The 23,282-nt window shown below is 44.2% G+C and overlaps 2 protein-coding genes across 2 annotated transcripts; both read right to left on the bottom strand.

The window, feature by feature from the left end:
- Positions 1-16,737, bottom strand: CDHR5 (cadherin related family member 5). Its single transcript, XM_086613963.1, has 14 exons — positions 16,659-16,737; positions 16,257-16,435; positions 15,300-15,350; positions 14,853-14,945; positions 14,639-14,737; positions 13,160-13,270; positions 12,621-12,797; positions 12,122-12,212; positions 7,272-7,369; positions 6,281-6,487; positions 5,108-5,224; positions 4,117-4,189; positions 1,473-1,624; positions 1-579 (listed from the first exon to the last, which is right to left on the bottom strand). Exons 1-14 carry the CDS (start codon positions 16,735-16,737, stop codon positions 1-3), a joined length of 2,106 nt encoding a protein of 701 aa, XP_086470089.1.
- Positions 16,738-19,125: 2,388 nt separating this feature from the next.
- SCT (secretin) lies at positions 19,126-23,077 on the bottom strand. The gene is made up of 5 exons (XM_009991458.2): positions 22,989-23,077; positions 21,877-21,981; positions 21,483-21,587; positions 20,249-20,350; positions 19,126-19,237 (listed from the first exon to the last, which is right to left on the bottom strand). The coding sequence occupies exons 1-5, from the start codon at positions 23,075-23,077 to the stop codon at positions 19,126-19,128; spliced, it is 513 nt and encodes a 170-aa protein (XP_009989760.2).
- Between the last annotated feature and the right edge of the window lie 205 nt (positions 23,078-23,282).

The raw sequence follows: 23,282 nt of genomic DNA, 5'->3' as shown, positions 1-23,282 counted from the left end.
TTATATGTCAGTGTCGTCTTCTGTCACATCTGTGTGAGACATGTTGACTGTCACTGCTGCAACTGGGAGTGATGAGCTCTCAGAGGCAAAAGACACTCCCAGCCCTCTGTGGTGATCATCTTTGTCATAACCATCTTCTTTCTCCTTCTCATTCTTCTGCAGATCTTGGTCACTCTCATCATCACCATCTGCTGCATTTTCCTCAATCACTTCAACCCTCTCTCCAGCATCTGGGTCCACATCAGTCTTAAACCACACTGCTTTGTATCCATCATCTGCCATGTGCCTGTCTGTCTTGAGGATAGACTTCACTTCTTTCTCACGCTCAGGCTCTTCTTCCACTGCTTTCTCTTTCTCTTCCCGGTCAAAGATGATGGTGGAAGCTATAAAAGCGTTTGAGAAGCTATCAATTTCTTCTGTATTGGAAGACGGCAAGGAAAGCGCTGGCTGTTCTAGCACATGTGTCATCGAATGGACACTGCTGTTTTCTGGCGTCTCATGCTGTTTGGTGCTCACATCTGGGTGTTCATCTTGTTCATAAGATTGGTTCTGGTAACCCCCAGAGACTTCCCTGGAGAACTACAGGAGGAGAGACATCTTGTGATTGTAGTGAAAGGAAAACAAACAAGGGAAAGGTGAAAAAGGGATGACCGAAGTGCCTGAGCTCCTGCTCAGTAAAGCTTCAACTTGTTTTGCAGTTAGACTTATTTGAAGCCTGGGAAAGAGATGGCTCCCTAGAGCAGCTATTTTTTATTGACTCAATTTCTGGATTTTTTCAGATAAGCATGGGCATGTTTTCCAGGAGTGCTGAGCACCAGCAATGTATACGGATTTGTACCCATCCATTTGAGGTATCACTCTGGAGTGAGATTTACCTCACTCAGGGTGAAGGACTGTTGTTACTCACCTGAGCTATGTGCTCTGGACTCATGTTGTTATCAGCAGAGTCCAGGCTCCTCACAGTCCCATCCTAAGGCAAAGACCAACATCTGGTCAAACAAATTATGCCCTAAACGTCAAAGTAATCAGACTGCCAGGGACTTGAGACACCCAAAGGTAAATAGCTCAGGTGCAGACTACTGTCTAAGAACAAGCATTAGGATAGGATATGAAGGGACCTTTCTCTCCATTGACTACAGAGGAAGCATGAATAGCGGTTTATCAACAGACAAAGTTTTTTCAGAGACTGCCTCCAAGATGTGTCACATTCAAGCTAGATTTTGTACTCCATGGAGCTGTGGTCCTCTCCTTACCATGTCTGCTTATCATCTACCACATGGCTCCAGACTCAGGGAGCGGAAAATAACAGCAGCAAATACCACCAAAGCGATGCTTTGCAAACATTGTCTCAGGAGTGATTCATCACCTTCACACAAACACGTGTAGTATTTGAACAGCCCATCCATATTTTAAAACCTCACCAGATCCCAATTCCTACCTTTAAGAAATTCAGGTACACACAAGGCACTTACCTTTTTCCTTATCAGGAATTTGATTGGTTTTCCATACTGTTTGTATATCATCACTCCAAGGAAGACTAAGGAAATTAATAGCAGTGCTGCTAACGTACCACCTAAGATAGCCATATCCTGAGCAGTGTGTGTCTTATCAGAGGAGGCTGCAGCTACAACAAAAACAAACCAGCATTACAAAGCCTAAAAACGGCAGCTAGCTTTTTTTAACGCATTTCATTTTGAGAGAAGCTCCAACAAATTTTTAAGGGGCAAAGAATCATCCTGTGCTGTGGAACGTGGACAGTGATATATTCAATGTCACAGAAGGCCATTTGTTTGCTGTGCTAAAAGCAGAGGGTTTTTTTTTAAAGGTGACCCCTCACAGAATATTATAACTTCCAATAAGTTACATGAAGTGGAAATAGCATCCATTTACAGCACAATGACTTTTACCTCATGATTTAACTAAGCTAATACATATGTGACTGTATTAGGCAAGCAGATGTTACATGGAGTAAAGCTAGGTAGATCTTGCACCTTTTCACTTCACCTATTTACACCAGCATGCAAAAATGAGGTGGTACACTTGTACATATGTGTGTGAAAACGCAAATCTTCCTTTAATCCGGAATGTCACCTCTGATACTGATGGGCACATTAAAATAGGATATAAAAAAGCATAATAAGAAATAGAAAAAGCACTAGAAGGTTCCCAGGACAGGAAAACCTTTCTTGCTCTTTTCTTGCTGTACATCAGCCTTCTCAGGAGCTGCTTATGCTTTCGGCCACCAGTCAGTGTAAGCATATTTGTACAGAGATCAACACTGTAGTGGAAAGACAAAAATCTCCTCAGGGTTAAACAGCTTTGCTTGTTGTTGTCAGTGGGATTCTTTAAGTTTTCCAGCTTCATTTTGAGTGTGAATTAGTTTCCTGAAAGTTTAATGATTAATGAAACACAGTTTTGTTCTCCTGCTGACCCGTTTATGACAATGGACTTTGAGTATTCCCTCCACATTTGATTGCTCTCTCAGTTTATGATTAATACGTTGATCAGAGTTTAGGACATCAGTGAATTTTTGCTTCTTAATCGTGTCTCCTAGGGAGCCACAGCCCACAAAGCTGATGTGAAACTCCACCGCCCTCAACTCCTTCTGTGCTGTGCAATATGCGGTGCCTTTGTGAAAGCTAGCTCAGCTTGGTGGAATGACTCACCTTGAAATCTGTGTGAGCTCGCTCTGACACCAGTGTCTCAGAAACCAGAGGCCAAAGTACAGTTACAACTTCCCAGAAGGATAGTATAATAAAAATTACTGTAGTTTCTCCCTGGATAGTGGAACACTCAGTAAAGCACTCTCCAACCCCCTGCATGTGCATTCCTTAACACCACCTCTTAGAGTTGAGCGTTAAGTATCCTATAGATTGGCCAAGCAAATGGTAATACTAGCTCTGCTTAGGCCACTCCCGAGTGCTGGCTATAGTATAGAATAAAGCACAATTCCTCTCATATGCTCTGAGCCATTCAGTGTAATTTCAACCTACTTTTCTGCATAGTTACCTGCATCATTATTTTGTGAGGTTTAAATAGCAAGGGTAACATTTAAAAGTTGCATAAAAGTGTTGGTACATCTGTTTGAGCATTTGCAGCTCTGTATACTGACATCTGAACTAGCTTTCTGCTGAGCTGGACTGTGCCCTTAAATTTGGTTTTTAAGCAGCCAGGTTTTTTTAGCTGAGAAGTGACACTATCTTTAGGGAATCCAAATTTACACCCAGGAGCCCACTTCTTTTTCCTTCAGAAATCCCCATGATAGTGATGATAAGAGGGTGAAGTAATGGAAGAGCCCAACTGGGAACTTCAGTCACACATGTAGAAACCGATGGAGTCTGGGAGTTATCTGCCTACGCTGATGTGAAAATGCATCATATTCGTTCATCTTAATCCAAAGTATAAGAAGTTTCATAAGCTTCAAATCTAACTGATTTATAAGATCTATTTAAGAGCCATTTCTAAGAAGTATATAAGTGTAAGATATTTTTACGTCAACAAAGCCAAATGATAGCTGGAGGGTTATGTATGTAGCCTCACATCTATCTTATTTCCCATGGGTCATTTCTCCTAGTAAGATCTTAAAATCTTGCAGTATAAGAACTTGACCTGACCCAAGCAGAAAACGCCTTGACTCACGAGGAAGCCTGGCTGTGCGGAGGTGTGCCCACTTCTGCCTGCTCTGCATAAGACAGGAAACAATGTTGCAGTTTTCTCTATTTTTGGCCAAGAAAGAGCAATACTGTACCAAGGTGTGAAGGTGACCCTCCTTAATAATAGGCCATGATAAAACATCCTGGATTATTTCTGAGCCGCAAAACTGGATGAAGCAACCCCAGATTTAGGTTTGGAATAACAAGAAAAGACACTATAATATACAGCACTACTTAAAGTCTCAGGAGGCTGTTTGAGGCACGTGATGACCACATCATAAGGATGTTGTTTGAGTGTGTTCTCTCTTATAGCCACCATAGAACCTCCTGTAGGTATGGGGCTGGCCTCAGCCCAGGTCCACAGACTTCAGTCAGTGATCTGTCGTTACTAGTTTGCCCACAGAGTGGAAAAAACTCGCCAGTCATCTGCACAAAGCAAAAAGCAAATAGACACCCAGCCTACCTGTAGCAAGGACGACCTCCACCACGATTACAGTGCTCGCGTCCTGCAGGCTCACCGTATCTTTTCCAACAGCCTACATGAACGTGGGAAAGAGATAGTTTAGGGACTTCCTAGATCTCCAGCTCACTCTCAAGTTATGTGGTGGGCCCTTTGTGGACAAAGTACCTTGTCCATATCCTCATCACGTCCTCGCAGGAGCCCTCAATTGTGGCTGGACAGCCTGGTCACAGAGGAAGGAAAACTCTGAAGATTCCCTGTCTAGGACCAGAACCAAATGCATAATTTGTGTACAGCTTTGCAGCACAGTGCTGTACACAGATAATGAGGTAGCGTGGGGCAGGCTGCCGCATGCGTTGGCATCTCTCTCTCTGCCCTGCCTGTGTAGCTAAAACAATGCTATAGTCAAGCTGGTTCACATAGCTCTCTAGCACATGGCATTGAGCTCAGCAAGTCTTAGGGAGCCAGTTGTCACTGGCAGGCAGATGGGCAAAGTGAACATCTGGCTTCTTAGAAAGTCTAAAATTATTAACTGCTTCCTTTGACCTGAGCAAAAATACAGTGGATTTACCAAAGGATTTCCAAGTTTGGGGCTGTAGCCTTTAGAGCTGGGGTGTATGCCAGCCATCATACCCTACCTACATATCAACCTCCTACCCACTTGCTCACTCTCCTTTTCTTATTGATCAGAACCACAGTGTAGGAGAGGGGCTGCCAAAATCTCTCCAGTTGACCTTTTGCTTGTCTCCAATGATTTTTTTTCACAGGATTGGAGAAACAATTTTACAGCTAGAACCATATATAACCTGTATCACACAGAGTAAATTTGCTCTCACTTCATCTCCTTCCATCTCTATACAACTATGATGCAAATGTTGGGACTGTCCTTTCATTACATCCTTCACCTAATGAAATTCCACCCTTGGTGCTTCTGTGCTAGAAATTACCCCTTCCTTCTACAACCCTGGCAACATAATGAAGAAAGTTGCCCTACCTCGATGGTTACAGTTCCCAGTGACTGCAGCATCACACTTGTCAGGATGAGTCCATCTTTGGTTGCGATGAAATCGGTGCTGTTTTTTATGTAGTACTCAATATTTGGGTTGACTTTCTGAAAAGCCAGAAGAATGAATGATTAAACCACACTGTTTGTGCTTTGCATGCATCTTCATAACAACCCACTGGCAGGACTTGTCAAATACACCTGAAGTATGAGCAAGAGTATATTGCAATAAATGTATCCGGACTGAGGAGGTGAGAAAGGTTGAACCCAAGTGTGTTCACCCTGCTGCTCAGAGTTCAAGAACGTATCCTGAACATGTTGCCTCCAAAAAATATCCCAAGAGTCACCCAGCTTGCGTTGGTATCTTTAGTATTAGCCTGAGCAAAACACATCTATGCAAGGGACTTTGTAAATTTAATAAGTTCTGCCTTTAATACGGTACCAAAAGGGTATGTACATGGAGAATAATACTTGTGCTGAGGTTTGCACAACTTTTTCCTTTGTGTCTAGGCTGTTATTCCTCTACTAGGTCCCCAATCTTGTTATGGAAGTCTTGGCATCAATAAAACTAGCACTTTTTTCTTTATTTAATAGAGTTGCCAGTAAATCTCTTTCCCTTCCCTTCTCCTAGTACATTGTTCAAGAATGACTCTTTCAAAATGAGTCCTTACAGGGAGAAGGTTAACAATTTCCAGCCCAAGACTTCAGGTCCTTGCTAGTCTGCTGTCTTTGGATTGACTTCTCTTCCCAGGCCAGTCCACAAATAGCTCTCCTTGATCTGGCACAAAGAGGACACCTCCACCTGGGATCCTGTCACCCTGAACTCTTCAAGAAAACACTTCACCCAGACCTAATTCAGATCTGGACCCATTCACAATATTTGCTAACCCTGGGCTTTACTCATCACGCTGTTTTCAGCAGATCAGCTCACCTACATAGATCTGGGTAGGACTGGCTTTTGGAAAAGACGAGTCCAGCAGCTTCTCTACATTGCATCACACCATAAGCAGTTCTGATCTATGTGGAATTTCCAGGGAAATATAATACAGAACACTAGAGGAAAACATCTATTTGCCTCTCCCCACCTTCTCTTCCTCATGTTTTCTGATCCTGCTTTAAGCCTGAGGCAGTGAGAAAGAGCACAGTGAGTTTTCATTTTCTTACATTAGGGAAATCATCATCCACTGCTGTTATCATCAGGGGGCTTGAAGGATCACCAGCTTGGAAGACAAAGCTTCTCGGGGCCAGACCAACAAACACTGTCCCATTGTAGATCGGGTTCTCAAAGTATGGCGGATAATCACTTTTATTGATGGCCTTAATCTCTACAGTAACTACGGCGTATTTCTGTATGTTGTTCACCTGAGAGGCCTGGAGAGAAAAAGAGATATGCTAGCTTTCTCCTATCAGTGATGAGACACAAAAGGATAGGCTTGATCTGAAACCCATTGCAACCCGTGGGATTCTTTCCATCATTTTCAGTGAGCTTTGAACTAGGCCTGTCACACATGGCCTTACGGTTTGGAGTCCTTGTGTTTTAGCTTGCTGCTGCTGTTGGCCCTCCACACAGTCTTGATCTAGCCCTGAAGTCTGGATATGACCCTCCATAAGGGCCACGTCTGGACAAATTGCCATGCTGTAGTACAAAGCAGTGAGATCCAGCTCCAGCAGGCAATCTGCTCATCATCATAGAGTTTGGGTCAGTTCAGTTATTGCCTGAGAGTCCACATCTTCTTGAGTATGTATGCGCAAGGAGCGCTTTTCAACTGCCTCCTTTCCTCTTGAGCTGTAGCCAAAAGAGGAGCTTGTCTTTAGAGTTGAGTCATGTTAACTGCCGTAACACAAGCTTCAGTCATGCCTAAAGACACCCTTTCGGTTGTGCTCCTCCATGCTTTCAACTCAGCAGGATGTCCCCATCCCATTAACTTGCTTTGATGTCGCAACCCACACACAAACGAAAACCCTCTTAACTCCTGCAAGAGCTTTGCATGTAAGTTGGTATGAAACACTGGTCAAATACTAGGCCCTTCCAAAAGGAAGCGTGTAACTGAGTTAGCTTGAATTATTAATGTAATTCACTCCTGTCACATCGAGACTGCTGCTTCCTAGAAAGCCAGTTATGCTGGGTTGCTATTTGCAATATCATCAGACTTACCATGACTTGCAAGAGATACGGCTCTGTGGAAGTTACTACTTTGTTCATAGTTAGATTCCCGGTGTCTGCATCTACTGAGAATACATTGTCTGTATCGCCTAAAGAAAATGGAAAGACTATTCAATCATCAGATGATACCTTCATAAAGTGACCTGGAACTCATTGACTCATTTTTTCACACATTAGCGACAACACCCCCAGGGCATAACATGGTTTTCCTTGTGTGCCTGGCTGCTCCAAGGGCTAGGAGTGCTGTCCAGGGATTCAGAGGAACTCAACAGAAAAAGCATCAAGAAGACGTGTGTGAACCCAACTAGATGAGGTAGGACAGTAAAGCTTTGCATTTCCAGCACCTATGCCCAGACATAGTCAACTTAAATTCTGCTAAATGCCTAGAGCTTAGAGATTCTGGTGCAATTTGAGGACTGAAGGTCTCCAGTTCCCTAACCCTTACCTGAGCCCAAACCTTATCTGAACCCAAGCTGCACTTCAGGAGAGATCAGGGAAGGATTACTCCTATTTTAAAGGCAAGAAACCAATCCACAAAGAATAGTTGAAAGGGGGCTCATCTCAGATAGCTCTAGGCATCTAAAGGGAATACATCTCTACCTGACTTTCTTACCTATACTGTGAAGAGAAAATGGCATCTCAGTGCATGATTTATCCAACTTACTGTGAACATTGGCCTCAAGGTGAGCTGCATTCTATTCTGGAAATGCTTATTTCTCTCTACTGGCTACAAAAAGAGCCTAGACACAGAAACTTTCTTGTTTTGATGTAGGGGTAGAAATCAGCTTCCTACATCTCTAATCTATATTGTAATCTTAAAAACATCTATGTTGGCTATATGTTAAAATATAAGCAAAATTTTTAGTTCTATTCTTCACTGTGAGACATCGTGGGCTGTATTTAGATAGAACTCCCCAATATGAGGTTTCCTATTGACTGTCTGATAAGGAGGCCAAACTACATCCAAAATTTCAGTGGAATGTAAGGTTCTTTAATGTATTTATTACCGGGAGGATACTCACAGATGTGGCCCCATGTGGCATAGGTAAAGGGAGATGAACACGTAATCACTCTGCCTGACGAATATGATCTACCTTTGCCTTGACAGTTACTCAACAACTCACTATTGTTTTAAAAAAAAAAAAAGAAAAAGAAGAAATCCTTTGAATGAAATAAATGGCCCACTCGATGATTGGGCAATCAGTTGAATGTATTCAAGTAGTCTTTATGAAATCAAGACTAAAAAGGCAGATTAGACAGTGGCGATGTACTGGGGAATAAAAACATAATTCTTGGCAATGAATGAAAATTATGCTGATGATGTGGGAATTTTAGGTTCAGCTCAAAGGCTGAATGAAAGTGGTGTGACCAGACTGGCAAAATCAAGTCTATAAAGCTTAAAGATAAAACATGTGTCATAGATTCATAGATTTCTAGGTTGGAAAAGACCTTAGAGATCATCGAGTCCAACCATCCCTAATCCCCATTAAACCATATCCCCAAGTAGATCATCCACCCTATTCTTAAACACATCCAGGGATGGGGACTCAACCACCTCCCTGGGCAGCCTATTCCAGTGGCTGACAACCCTTTCAGAGAAGAAATACTTCCTAACATCCAACCTGAATCTCCCCTGACTAAGCTTATACCCATTTCCTCTTGTTCTATCACCCAACACTAAGGTAAAGAGCCCTTCCCCTACCTTCCCACCATCTTTTCTCAAGTATTTGTAGGCTGTAATCAGGTCTCCCCTCAGCCTCCTCTTCTCCAGGCTAAACAGCCCCAACTCCCTCAGCTGCTCCTCATAAGTTTTATTTTCCAGCCCCTTGACCAGTTTAGTCACCCTTCTTTGGACTCGCTCCAGGAGCTCAATATCTCTCTTAAAGCGAGGGGCCCAAAACTGGGCACAATATTCCAGGTGCGGCCTCACCAGTGCCGAGTACAGGGGCAGGATCACTTCCGTATTCCTGCTGGTCACACTATTCTTGATACACGCCAGTATCCCATTGGCCTTTTTGGCCACCTGGGCACACTGCTGACTCATATCAAGCCGGTAGTCAACCAAGACCCCCAGGTCCTTCTCCGCCAGGCAGCTCTCCAGCCACTCTTCCCCGAGCCTATAGCGATGCTTGGGGTTTTTATACCCCAAGTGAAGGACTCTGCACTTGGCCTTATTAAAGCTCATGCCATTGGCCTCAGCCCAACGATCCAGTCTGTTCAAATCCCTCTGAAGGGCCTCCCTACCCTCAAGCAGATCGACACAGCCTCCCAGCTTGGTGTCGTCCGCAAATTTACTGAGGGTACATTCAATTCCCTCATCCAGGTCATTGATAAAGATGTTAAACAGAACTAGACCCAGCACAGAGCCCTGGGGAACCCCACTGGTGACCGGCCTCCAGCCGGATTTAGCCCCATTTACCACCACTCTTTGGGCCCGGCCATCCAGCCAGTTTTTAACCCAAAGGAGGGTGTGCCTATCCAGGCCAGCAGTTATCAGTTTCTCAACCAGAACACTGTGAGAAACTGTATCAAAGGCTTTACTGAGGTCAAGGAAAACTACATCCACAGCCCTTCCCTCGTCAACCAGGCAGGTCACCCTGTCATAGAAGGTGATCAGGTTTGATTGGCAAGACCTGCCTTTCATAAACCCATGTTGACTGGGCCTGATCACCCGGTTAACCTGTATGTGCTCATTAATAGCACTCAAGATAACCTGTTCCATGACTTTGCCCGTCACCAAGGTCAAACTGACAGGCCTGTAGTTCCCCAGATCCTCCTTCCACCCTTTTTTGTAAATGGGGGTAACATCCACCAGCCTCCAGTCCAGCGGAACTTCCCCAGTGAGCCAAGACTGCCCAAAGATAATGGACAGGGGTTTGGCAATGACATCCGCCAGCTCTCTCAGGACTCTCGGGTGGATACCATCAGGCCCCATAGACTTGTGGGCATCCAGCCGAAGGAGCAGATCCTTGACCTGTTCCTCTTGGATCACAGGAGCTTCAATTTGCTCTCCCTCCCTGCACTCAGACACCGAAGGCCAGCTCACCTGGGAACTACTGACCTTATTATTAAAGACTGAGGGAAAGAAGGCATTAAGGACCTCAGCCTTGTCCTCATCCCTAGTGACTAACGCACCCCCTGAGTCCAGTAGGGGCTGGAGCTGATCTTTAGCCCTCCTTTTGTTATTAATATATTTATAGAAAGACTTTTTGTTTTCTCTTATGGAGCAGGCTAGTCTAAGTTCCAATTGGGCTTTTGCTCCCCTGATTGTCTCCCTACATGTCCTAACTTCCTCCCTGTATTGATTCCTGGATGCCTGCCCATTCTTCCAAGACTTATAGACATCCCTTTTTCTTTTGAGATGTTCCCAAATCTCCTTTGTCATCCAAGCTGGTTTTCTACCCCGGCAGCTCGACTTCCGGCACACAGGGACAGCTCGCTCCTGTGCCTCCAGAATTTCCTTTTTGAATAGTAACCATCCCTCCTGCGCCCCCTTACCCTTGAGAGCTGTCTCCCATTGGACTTTGTTAACCAGACTTCTAAACAGCCCAAAGTCAGCTCTCCCAAAGTCCAGCTTGGCCGTTTTAGTGTTCCCCCTCCTAACTTCCCCTAGAATTGAGAATTCTATTATCTCGTGGTCACTATGCCCCAGGCGTCCTCCAACCATCACATCTCCCACAAGACCTTCTCTGTTCACAAACAGCAGGTCTAGGGGAGCACCTTCTCTAGTCGGTTCACTGACCAGTTGTGATAGGAAGTTGTCCTCCACACTCTGCAGGAATCACCTAGACTGTTTCCTGACTGCCATGTTATACTTCCAACAGACATCAGGCAGGTTAAAGTCACCCATAAGGACAAGGGCTAGTGAGCGTGAGACTTCCCCCAGTTGTTTAAAGAATAGCTCATCAGTCTCACTGTCCTGATAGGGTGGCCTGTAGCAGATTCCCACTACAATATCCGCCTTCATAGGCTCCCCTTTGATTTTCACCCACAGACATTCTACCAAGTCATCCCCAACATTTAACTCTAAACAGTTTAGACCTTCCCTTACATACAGGGCAACCCCACCACCCCTTCTACCTCTCCTATCCCTCCTGAAGAGCTTGTAGCCATCCATGGTAGCGCTCCAGTTATACGAGTCATCCCACCATGTTTCAGTGATGGCAACTATGTCATAGTTTCCCCGGATAACAAGAGCTTCCAGTTCCTCTTGTTTATTGCCCATACTGCGTGCGTTCGTATAGAAGCATGTAAGTTGGGCTTTCGACCCCACTGCACCCCTAGGGGGGGAAGTTTTATTACCTGAGCTGTTATTTTTGGGATTTTCTTTTACCTCTAGGCAACTTGTGTGTTGCTCCTGACTACACATATCACCCCCTACTATCACTGAGGCAGCAGGCCGAAGGCACCTGCCTACACTCCTTTCATCAGACAATGGAGGGCCTTCCTCGGCTGTTAATCCTCTAAGTCTGACAATACCCCCCACCCCCTTCACATCTAGTTTAAAGCCCTGTTGATGATCCCAGCTAGTTCTGTAGCAAGCAGCCTTTTCCCCTGTGGAAAAGTGTCACCTGCCTAAAAAACAAAGTCCTTTGGAAATAGATTTCATGGAGACTAGTTTGTGGGACTATAGCTCTCTTTTTCTTCCTCTCTGTACAGTCTGTTTCTTCTACTTAATCAATAATGTTCTGTGGATCTAGTTATGTTTCTGTGGCAGAAACAGAGTGACAAATTCCCAGACTCTCAACTCTCTAGTGCCATGGAGGGTATCTTCTCTTGGCAGGTAATGTAGGGGACAATATGAGCAATGCCATTTGTGGAAGGTGACAACTTCTACTCACCACCAACAATACTGTACACGATTTTTTCATTTAAAGTGTAGTCAGGATCAATAGCATAGATAGGCCCTGGCTCTAGGATGAGTGGCTCCGTCTGCAATAACAAGGCAAAGCGTTACATACCACACTACAGCTCCAAATTAGCATTTGCAGCATTCTCTTGCCCCAGCCTGGTTCTTGTGGTTTTGTCTGGGCAGAATGGCATTTATTGCTGGGAGATGGCTGTAACAGGGCAGAGGTGAGACAGCCTAGAGGAAAGAGTTTTCCAGCTCCCACCTCTCCTGTGATGTGCTGCAGGAACAAGCACAAGGGGTGCTGCTTGGGGTGGGGGAACCTCCACTTTCCCAGATGATAAAGGCTCTCTGTCATGCTGAATCATCTGCATTTCTGACTGGAGATCAGCATGAGCTCATGGAAATTATTAGGTACTACCCACTGATAATAGCATCTGGATGTTGTCTGAGAATAGCATCAAGAATACTGTTCGATCATGCCTGCTTACCGACATCTCGGAGATATTCACCTTCCCAGTATAGGGGCTGCTGATGCAAATGCTGTTGTCCGTGTTAATGAAGGTACAGGGTAGGAACCAGGGTGGTTTGGTGTCAGCTTGTTCAATAAATATGTTTATTGTTGCGGTAGCTGTGTTGGTGGTTTCAGTGCTGCCCACAGGCCTGTCCTGTGCCCGAAGGCAAAGCACACTCAGGAGATGCAAGTTTCATTGTCAAAAGAAAAACCCATCTGCAAAAGCCAGTGGCCCAGGGTCTTTTAGCTGTTGTAACTCCACTCTGTTTAAGGCTTAGCAGTTTATGTGAGATTAGCTAAAGCAGTGAATTATCTCATTCTGCTGGCAAAGGTGGACTGGATTCAAAGCTGGACACAGCCACTGTGTAAGTATGAAGAGTGGAAGGCTGCTCCAAATTCACCACCCTCAGTATCCACCCTCCCTCCTGGCATCCCAGAGATCTCTCATTCAGACTTACCCTTCAGTTAAGAGAGACTGGTACAAAGGAGGGATTTTGTTTCTTCTAAAGAACTTACCCTTGCATACAAGATCAATGTTGTCAATTTAAATCTCTCATAGTCCAATGCTTTTTGTAAATAAATTTCTGGGTTATTAACTCCTTTTATGGCAAAATAACCATCTGTGCCCTGTGGGAGGGAAAAGGAAAAATCCTACTAGCAGACTCAGACATGTTCGAAATACTGCTTATTTCTTTGTCATCCCAAGCAGAACTTGGAGAGAGGGGACATGGGGGTGGGGTCACAGTGTGAGAATGCCAGATCTGTTTAATCTTTGGTGTTGCACACCGGAGTTACCTGGCTTGTCAGAAAGGTTTGTTCATGTTTCTGTAAGTTTTCCTCTCTAAGATTCCCTGCTTTGCCTGCCTACCTGCTCAGCAGGTACTGGATGAAATCTTTTACCTCATTTATTTCCTACACTCAACAGGTTGCCAACAATCCTTGATTTTGGGTCCATGAGAGCCAAGCAGTCACATTCATGCACAAAACAGATCAAAGATGGCTCAGCCTCCAAGAGCTGGCAAGGTCACTTGCCTTAGCCTAACACAGCTGAACTTTGGAAGCAACTGAAAAGCCAAATTGAAATAACATATGTTGTATTTTACTCTATAACCTTCTGCACTTATTTTGGTTTGCCTTGTATCTTACGCCTTGACAAGAATTCCTCTGAATTTCTAAGTCCCTCTGGACGTACATCAATTTGAATGCAAAGTCTGGTTCCAGAGCTGAAATTCAAAAACTTGTGGTTTCTGTTCACAGCCCTTAAAATCCCTGGGATTATGGACGTAATGGAGGCAGCATTTCAGACACTGCCTGCTCACTCCACAATGTTTTTAAAAATGTAAATGTACATAATGTACATTTTTGTTTTCTCTTTAATTTACTTTTTTTTTTTTTAAGTTTCTAGCAGACCGTTGCACTATAGGCTGGCATCAGTTTAACTGTGCATACAACTCATTTCCCATGTTACCAAGCAAACCCCTTAAGAATAAATAAACTGAGGCACTAAACTGGCACCCAGGGAAAGTGGAGTCTGCCTTTGGCTCTGCCAAAGACTTTTTGTGTGATTTTGGACAGCTTATGTTATCTTCACTCTGCATGGACACTGTTGGAAAACAGGACAATAACTTCTTTCCCTATCCAACTGAGCACAATTCTGGACTCTGTGAGGTACAAAGGTCTCTCCTGATATGTTTACATACCATCCCAACAAGACTTCCCTGCATAATATGGCTCAGAATATCCTAGATGAAAGTTTCATCTGTATAGTGTAACAAAAGTGTGGGCAGAAAAAAATCCAATATCTGCAATGTTGATTGTTCTGTTCTGCTAACCAAACCAATGTTTGGATTTTGCAAAAGATGCAGCTCTTCCAGAAACTGTCAGAGAACTCAATGTAATACAGTAACCTTAGCTTCAAAGTTGGAGCTCTTCTGAATTAAACACAAAGACTTCTCCAAAGCTATAATTTTTTCCCCAAAGAACAAAGATACTCACTGACACTATGGTTGTGAGTTCATAAAAGATGGTGTCCAGGTCAGCATCAGTAGCGCTTAAATCTTCACGGGCTACAATGGTTGCATTCACTTTTGTATCCTGAAATAAAGTTCCTGTGGTTATTCTCTCTGTGAAATGAGCAGAAGACTTCTCCCTGCTATCCCTTCCGTAGTCCTACAGCACTGGGTGACCTTCACTTCCATAAAATGCTTACCTCAGGAACAAATTCGGTGAGATTTGTTTGCTTAAACACTGGGCTGTTATCATTCACATCGAGAATGATCACAAGAATTTCCAAAGAATCACTCTGCAGAAAGGATAAAGTGAGAGAATCAAAGACAAATGATCAAACAAAAGACAGAATCAGGGGCTGATCCTGATTTGCAGAGTGACCAGAGGGGATGGTGTAAGGAGCACAGCTGGATATGGACTGGACGGGGCTGGGGTTTGCAGCCAGCCCATAGTGTGTGGGGGGTTTGTGGGTTTGTTCTCCCCTGCTACCCATTTGCAGAGCCTTGGGTGCTCTCTCTTTGCAAGAGGAGTGTGTATGTCTGCAAAGGACATCTCCTTATCCCATTGTGTGGACTAGGAAGAGCAGAGGGAAGGACGTGCTGCCCTGCAGTACCTTGTAACAAGGCTGAGTGTTTGGAAGAGCACTCACCTGCCCAGCAGCGTCTTGACAAATCAGGTACACGATCAGCAAGGTGTTTTCCTGTACAGAAAAACAAAACCCAGCCATTGTAGAAACAAGCTGAAATGTACTAACTCTTTCTAAAGTAAATGAGACAAATACAAGCATTGCTGAATCAGAAATGTTGCTGGGCTTTATCTTGTTTTCACACATATCTAACTTTTCCTTTCTTTCCTTTACAGCCATCCATCAGTGCTGGAATCTTGTTTATGATGGAGTTAAAGCAGACCGATCTTCCAGCTTCTCTCCCTGTGATTCCCTGTAGCATGTTGGCAGAGCTACTTGGCCATTTTCTCACACTTCAGGTGAATTAAAACAGAGATTTCTTTTTAAATTGAATGAAACAGGAATGTACCATGCAGCAAGTACAGTGTCGCCTACAGGGTGTTAACTCTGCCTGCTGTTCTTTGCTGAAATTAATGTGGGTTTATACACTAGGGTAAAGGCATCTTAAGGATGCTTGTGGCTGTGTACAGAGTGCTCCAGGAAGGCAAAATAATTTAGCAGCAACCTAACTGAACATACTGAGCTTTTATACTGCCTTTATGCTCCACACAAGATCACCACACTGCTCAGAGCTGTATTTCCTACAGGCAAACACGGACAATTTTACACAATGCTGGAGAGCTCTGAAGACTACAGTTGTCACGTTTTCGGTTTTAAAACTTCCCCTTGCTTTAATTCATACAGACTCACTGAAGGAAGGTGACAACAGACATATCATACATCCCTCTTCTCCCTATACTCTGCTTGTGGAGGGGCTGACCAACTCAAACCCAACTGAAATAGGTTTATTTTTCAGAGTTATTTCCTAGACCCTTTAGAAATGGGTTACAAATCACAGGAACTCCAAAACCCCAGGTTAAAACTCATTGCTTCCCAGTGTTATCCATCTCATCCTTTACAGCCTGCCAGCTAAAGGCTTACCTCATAGTCCACGCTTTGGCTCAGCTGCAGCTCAGACCCTTGTATAACGAAAAAACTGAAATCGGGGGAAGTAGGATCAATCGTTACAGTGAAGCCTGATTCCACATGGATTGTGGTCACCACGTAGCCAGGAGAGTTATTTTCATAAACACTTGGTCTGCTATTATTGACAGAACATCCTGGAAAAACACACAAACGAGACACAAAATTTCCCAGAGATTCACACTGTGACAGACTTGGGTGAGACATGAGATCTGAGACTCCTCTGGTTACCATTGGGGAGAAGGCCATTGAACAAAGCTGTCTCAGAGCAAGAGTATAAACATCTCCCACCTATAATAGTGCAACCTGCTGCCACGAGGGTTATTCCTCTGAGGTCATGGATCTCCTGCAAGAGCTTACCTTGTTGCTGTGCTGAAACCTGTTTTATGAAGGGCAGCAGAAAGAGCACGGAAGTGAGAAGCCAGTGAGAAACAGCCATAGTGAGCGGCCAGTTGTTGAAAAAGTCCCTGTTCTGATTAAGCCGATTCTCCTCTCCGTGTTTCTCCCCGTGACGTCTTCTGTCTTCACTGCTACAGGAAGGCAAAAAACATTGGCTGGCTGGAGTGGATTGCTGCAGTTCAACCTTTGCCTCTTTGCCTCATTGGATGACTTATTGAAAGATATTTATGAGTCACGGAACATGATAACTTGTAAATTCCTCTTTCTAATTTGTTCCCGGATCTTTCCTATCCTAAACTCTCTGTAGCAACAAGGATATATTTGAAGCATTTCAGAATTCAGAGCCAAGCCCCTGAGATGAGCACAAAGGAGGATAAGAGCTGACACTTGGGAAGCTGTCTGTATACTCTTCCTAAGTATACAGTGGGGTGCTAGATTTTATTGCAAAGAAATCTACTGAGAGCTACACAAGATGGATACACACTGTAAATATTGTTTCCACTCCATGTGGGGAAGGAAGGGCAGAGGAAGTGGGCAAATTTATGTATCTGATGTGCCAGAGATAAGGTCTGGTTTGGTCAGATCATTTCCTGGAAAAAGGCATAATGATGCTACTATACTCCCTATATCTTATTTCTTTTAGCTAGGTTTTTTCTGCATGGCCCACATTCCCTTTTATAACAGGTTTTGCTCTCCAGTCCATGGCTTATGATTTTTCTTTTCTAGTTGCAGTCTGTCATGCCGTTCTTGAAAACAACAGATCTTTTTCAAAAAAAAATACAAAGCCAGCTCTCAAATGTCTTACCTTTATTTCTGGAAAAGGCAAAAGTTTCAGTGAAGACAAAGCCATCTTGGCTGCTCTTTTGTTTGAATGGTAAAGGAATGAGCTAGGGCCTATGTAAGTCCTAGGGTTGAGATAATCCGTTATGTTTCTGAGACAATCTTATTATTCCTAGCCACCCCACAGTATCCTCACAAGGTGAGGAGAGCAGATCCAGAGACAGGGACTGGGCTCAGATGCAGCCCAGTGATTATTCAGAGACTTTGAAGGGACAATGCATGTTCCCTTCTACCAGTTGCCAGCAGCGGCTCTTTGTAGGGATGTTCCCCAGAAACTCCATCCTGAGTTATATCTCAGCAGCTTCCTGAAACATCAATAGCATGCTATTCTACTATCTTGTCCTGCCTTTTTTCTGAGCCTGTGTAAATTTTTCCAAGCCCAATATCATGTGACAAGGCATTTGACCACTTGTGCAAAGAAACACCATTGCTTTCAATTCACCCATTGTGTAGGAGAAGAAAGGAGACAGCTGCTCTCACTACTCCTTTTAAAATACCAATTGATTTCAGATGGCTCTCAGGTGCTGCATTTTAGCCAGGTGGCCATTAGTGGCTTAACAAAGTACAGACTGTCAATGCTCCTTCCAAAAGTTCTACGGGAGGTCTGTTTCCTAGCAGAGGTTTCCTATGGACCAAAATAAACAAATGTCAAGGTCCGTGAGAACAGCGTTTCAGCATCACGGTAAGGGAGTGTGTGCTCAAACGAGCATTTCATGGGCACTGGCTTCTTGGCAGATGTCACGTACATCACATCTAATGGTGTGGGATGGACTGAGCAGTTCTGCAGCAGGCACACGGAATTGCAGCTGAAGGTGCGTTATTTTAGAGCTGGTTAAAATCTGTTTGTTTGACAGGAAAGGAGTTTCTCTTCTGTCAGAGGACAGAATCTGCCAGGAAGCATGATGCAGGGATAACATGTAAACCTCATTAAATGGCAGGAATAAATTCCTCGTGGAGCTTTGTCTTTAGTGGCCATGAGAAAGCCAGGCCAGTAAACACAGGGGCAGATGGAGTGGAAACAATATTTACAGTGTGTATCCATTTTGTGTAGCTCTCAGTAGATTTCTTTGCAATAAAATCTAGCACCCCACTAAGATTCTGCAAAATGGAGACCCTGATGCTGGCCTCTTTGTACAGTTGAGTTGTGAGCAGTGCTGAGTCCCAGCCACAGAAGACGTGGCCAGGGACTCCAGCTAGTCCCAGCATGCTTCATGTGGAGGAAGCCCAGCAAAATACTTCTCCCCCCTTGCATTCCTAATGGTCCAACACCTAGTCATGGTACCACCCTTATTACTGTTTCCCAAAGAGCAGCCAAAGCACAGGCGTAGCTAATAAATCTTTATTTGACTTCAGAAGCAAGATGCTAATACAAAGTGGAAGTTATGTGCTTCATTCAAGCTCCATCTACTGACAGCAGTTCACACTGACATATATTTCACTCAATAACCTAAGAATTTTTATTGGTTTTGTCTGCTTTCCAGGTTTTTTTTTTGTTTGCTGATCTCAGCAAATTCAACAGCTTCCCTGTTTATTTTGAAGGCTATATACATGCAAAGTTGTCTTCTTGGCTGTTTCTTTCCCTTCACCTTCAGTTGAAACTGTCTGTATCTTCCTTCATGTCTGCAACCAGCTGCTTGGAGATGGGGCAAACGTACTGGCTGGTAATTGCAGCAGCTTCCCTGGCATCACTGTCTGAGTGGCTGTTGGGAGGCAAAAAATGAGGGATAGTTTGTTATTCCTGGGGGCATGGACTGCAGGAAGTAAGACAAGGCCACTTTGTAAAATTCAAAGATGACTCCAAGGAGCAGACGTATGATAGAAGGCCCCAGATCATGGCTGCCTGGTTCCACAAATGCAGAGGCAAGGCTATTGGTGTTATCATCCCCATTTATTCTAGGCAATGTGGGCATGCGGTACTAAGGGGCAGCTTATTTCTCCTAATTTTAGTGATTTGGCAGCGAGATGTCTAATTGAAAGTGGTTGGTCACTAGGAAGAGACAATGTCCAGATGCTGGGACAGCCCATCCTGAGGTGTGCGTTCGAATCAATGACTGAATCAAGACAAGGTAGAAAAGGCTTTCTATTGTAACTGTTAGATCAGGTTTCCTAATGGGATGAACAATTCTTTCAGTCTAGGATGACAACTCTATGATAAGAAAAAGATATTATTTAATTTCCCTGGGTTTTATTATTTTTAATAACTGGCTTTTATATGGCACTTCTTAGCTGTAAATCTCAATGCCAGCTTTGCTTTAGGTAAGGCAAAACTGAGTGCCAGGTGGGCTTGGCATGTGGAAACAGGGATTACTGAGAATGTAGGCACAGAAATAAATTGAGATTGCACACAGCCACATGCCACCTTGCAGTTAGACTAAAGCATTTATTTTTCTAGCTCTGCAAACAGCCCCCAGGAGTGGTTGCTGGGAGAGTGACAGGAGGTATAAAACAGTGACGGTAGTCCCCGAGACAGTGCCTCATGAGCTGATGGCAAATGAGGCAGAAGTGATTTTAAAATATGGACAAATTTTTCACCCTTCCCCTTTTTGAGGATATTTTTGAGGATATCAGCTAAGCCCTTCTGATCTGCTGCATTACATCAGACTTCTGCGCTTGGGGCAAAAACTGGGCATTTACAACTTACTAAAAGTCCTCTTTCAGCTTCAATACTGTGGTGATCAGGGCCACAGAGGTGACAAATCTATCTCACGTACCTGGTGTTTAGAAAGTTCTGGTACAACCACATAAAGCAAAGCTCCTCATGGCCATTTTCTTCCTCGCTCCCCTGCACATCTGTGTTGAGTGGGCCTGAAGAGCTTGTTTAGACAAAGAAAAAAATAATAATAATAGTAATAGTGTAACCACCACAGCTGTAAAGCAGCACTGCTGTCTGGAAGGCAAGTTCACCCCTCCACTGAGCTGTCCCATGCTCCGTGTTCTGCTAACCTGCTGACTATCACTGTAGCTGTGCAGAAAGAAAAAGAAGTATCCTCTTCAAATCAGGCTCAGATGCTTTCTGGCTGGCAACGGGACAGGTTTTAATGTGCATTTGCAGTCTGCCTCATGATCCTGTACTGGCATATCCTTCTGCCCATGGATATATACTTTTTTCCAACATTTAGAAATTAAAAATCTACTGCATCTGGCAGGATTTTGTTAGTGGTGCATGCCCCAGAAAATATCAAAGCACCCTGAAAAGATGGGAAGGAATCAATGTGCTATGTCTCTCCCTTGAAGAAAGGACGAAGCTTGAAGGAAACCTCTCCAGGTAATGTTGTCCCTTCATAACCAGTGGCAAGCGCAGCAGCAGTTGTGAGTTGTGTCACAGTGTACCACATACTATAACTGGTGATGTGCTCATATACGTGGCTTTGGTGGGAGCTAGTGGCCCCATATTTCAACTGGATGAAAGACCCCATATTGGCCTTATATATGATTATGTCTAAAGCCTGCCCAGTTTGGCAGTCAGAGCCATGGGTGGGGACTTTGAAACCCAGAGGTCTTTCTCATTCTGCTGCAGAGTCTGTTTATCTACAAACATTTTCTCAGATGCTTTATTTGAAGGAGGTGAATCACCTACAACTTTCCCCAAAAGGCTAAATCAAAATGCAAATAAAAAATCCCAGGCTGTGATCTGATGTAAAGTTTTGTGTTCTAAGGATTAAGCTTGATATGCATGTACAATAGACAATGCTGGTTTATGCTTAGAAATGGCCTTGGTGAGAAGGTTTGTGTCCTGCTCTGCCTGCTGTGACAGGCGGGTGGAATGTCTCTGCTCTTGCACAGCAGCTCCAGCTGGAGGAGACCAAACCCCAGCCTGCTCGCCCTGTCTCCACTTTTCCAAACCACTGGTCATGCCACCCCCCTTTCCTTGGAGCTGAGACCTGTCTCCCGGCAGCCTGCAAGGCCCAAGCTGCCTTCCTATACCCCAGGAAGCAGAGTTCTCACCTGCGCTTGCGGCCCATGAGGTTTTGAATGAATTTCTGAACTTGAGCATTTCCCCTCATCTTGCTGTATTCACTGGTAAACAGTCCATCTGAGTGCCTCAGGGACCTGTGCCAGGAAAAATACAGTACAACAGCTGCTCCTCCCAGCCATGTGATATGGGACTTATTGCAAGACACAGAAATTTCTCTCTTCCCACCATCAAGGAGCCCTGTATCCCTCTCCTTCTCCCCTTCTGTCTCCTTTCATCTTGGGCATCCTCTGGATGAGGCCAGTGCTCAGGCTGGCTCTGGAGCTGGAGACAGCTCAGCCTCATGGACGTCCCTCTCATTGATGGGATCCCATCTCCTACTGGAGACTTCCATGCCCCAGGAGAGTAGTTTTGTCTGGTCCTTACCTCTCCTTCATTCCCACCAGGTGTTTGACTAGCTGTCGCACATAGGCATTGCCGTTCATCTTGCTGAGCTCACTGTGGAAGAGCCCATCCGCATGTCTTTCAGTCCTGGGAGGTTAGAAGAGAAAAAAGAGGCTAAAAGGCATGGTTTTAAGACTGGAGAAGAACAGGCATCTAAAACTGCTCCCTCAAGGAGAGAGGGTCCCAAATAAAGATGAGCAAGCATTTGTGTCAATTTGGCAACGTTTCACAAAAACAGTTAATACTGATTCAGCACAAAAGAGTAGGACAAGAGACTGAAGAAGTAATAAATTAAACACCCAGATACACAAACCTTGAGCAACAGGTAGATAACAGTGGTAGTACCAAAGACCAGCACTTGCAGGTGACTGATTGAGAAGCCATTAAAAGAAGGGCTCAAAGCCTCAGTGAGGGTCAACCAGAGCTACTAAATTTTGAACCAGACTAGCCAGTGGGTAGGATAAAAGGTCTGGGGTCCAGCTTCTGTAGAGACTCTGTGTGTGTGTGTGTGTGTGTGTGTGTACGTCTATGCCAGTACAGTGCTAGGGAAGCTGGGTCAGGCACTGGTTGTGGCCATGGAAGGGCTACAAGGGAGTCTCAGCTCTGTCTTCTTCCACCCTAAGTCCTTTAGTCTCTCTGTGCTTTAATTGCACCTGCACAAGCGGGAGGAGACACAACTCTGCCAAAGTCTTACACGCAAGATTGTGAACTGGTGAACTTACAAGATTGACTACTTTTGGTTATGTTTTCATGGGACCAGGCTGTTTGAAATAGAAACTTCCACCTCTATCAGCCCGCGTAAGTATCTAGCCGGAAAATAAACTTAAGAGTGTCTTTTTTACTGTAGTTTGATCTGCTTGGGGTCCTGATTTTTCTCTTGAAGTAAGTCAAATCAAAGTTTCCATTCTTAAGCAAGAAAAAATGTTTACAACTTTTTCACTCATTTAACTAAATCGATTTAGGCAAGAAAAAAATTCAACAGCCAAGCAGATGCAAGTTCTGGAAGGAAGATATAAGGCTGACTTTATAGCTAACAGGCTCTTTGAACGAAAAGCCATGGAGAAAAAGTAAGCAGAGGCACAAGTAATGCTTACCTCTCCCGGGATGGAAGAGATGCTGAGAAGTGTGATAGGACAATCATGGGAATAATTAGTTGCCACAGACCAGTCATCAGGGAAACCATGTTCTCTCCTGAATTAAAGCACAAGGTTTCATGAGCAATAGAGCAAATGGCCTTCGTCTTTGTCTGGTACAGTTCACATGCCACACAGAAGCGATGGCTATACAACTAACACCACTATAACTAAATTAGGCAGCAAATCCTGCAAGTAAAGACAGTATTTCTTTAAAATACAAAAGATGAACAATTCAAATCATCATGTTGCCAG

Source organism: Tauraco erythrolophus, chromosome 6 (assembly GCF_009769465.1).
Source record: "Tauraco erythrolophus isolate bTauEry1 chromosome 6, bTauEry1.pri, whole genome shotgun sequence".
NCBI lineage: Eukaryota > Metazoa > Chordata > Aves > Musophagiformes > Musophagidae > Tauraco > Tauraco erythrolophus.
This window is presented reverse-complemented; position numbering and strand designations above follow the sequence as displayed.

Bases quoted from the DNA above. Each gene is read 5' to 3' on its own strand.
- CDHR5 (XM_086613963.1), bottom strand. From the start codon at position 16,737: ATGGCTGTTTCTCACTGGCTTCTCACTTCCGTGCTCTTTCTGCTGCCC. The intron at 12,798-13,159 runs GTAAGTTCTTTA...CTTCGGGCACAG, and splicing joins CATTGATCTTGTATGCAAGG to GACAGGCCTGTGGGCAGCAC. The intron at 7,370-12,121 runs GTGAGTAGAAGT...CATTTTCTTTAG, and splicing joins CGTGTACAGTATTGTTGGTG to GCGATACAGACAATGTATTC.
- SCT (XM_009991458.2), bottom strand. From the start codon at position 23,077: ATGGTTTCCCTGATGACTGGTCTGTGGCAACTAATTATTCCCATGATT. The intron at 20,351-21,482 runs GTGAGAACTCTG...TGTCTAAACAAG, and splicing joins CTCATGGGCCGCAAGCGCAG to CTCTTCAGGCCCACTCAACA. The intron at 19,238-20,248 runs GTACGTGAGATA...GCCTCCCAACAG, and splicing joins CAGAACTTTCTAAACACCAG to CCACTCAGACAGTGATGCCA.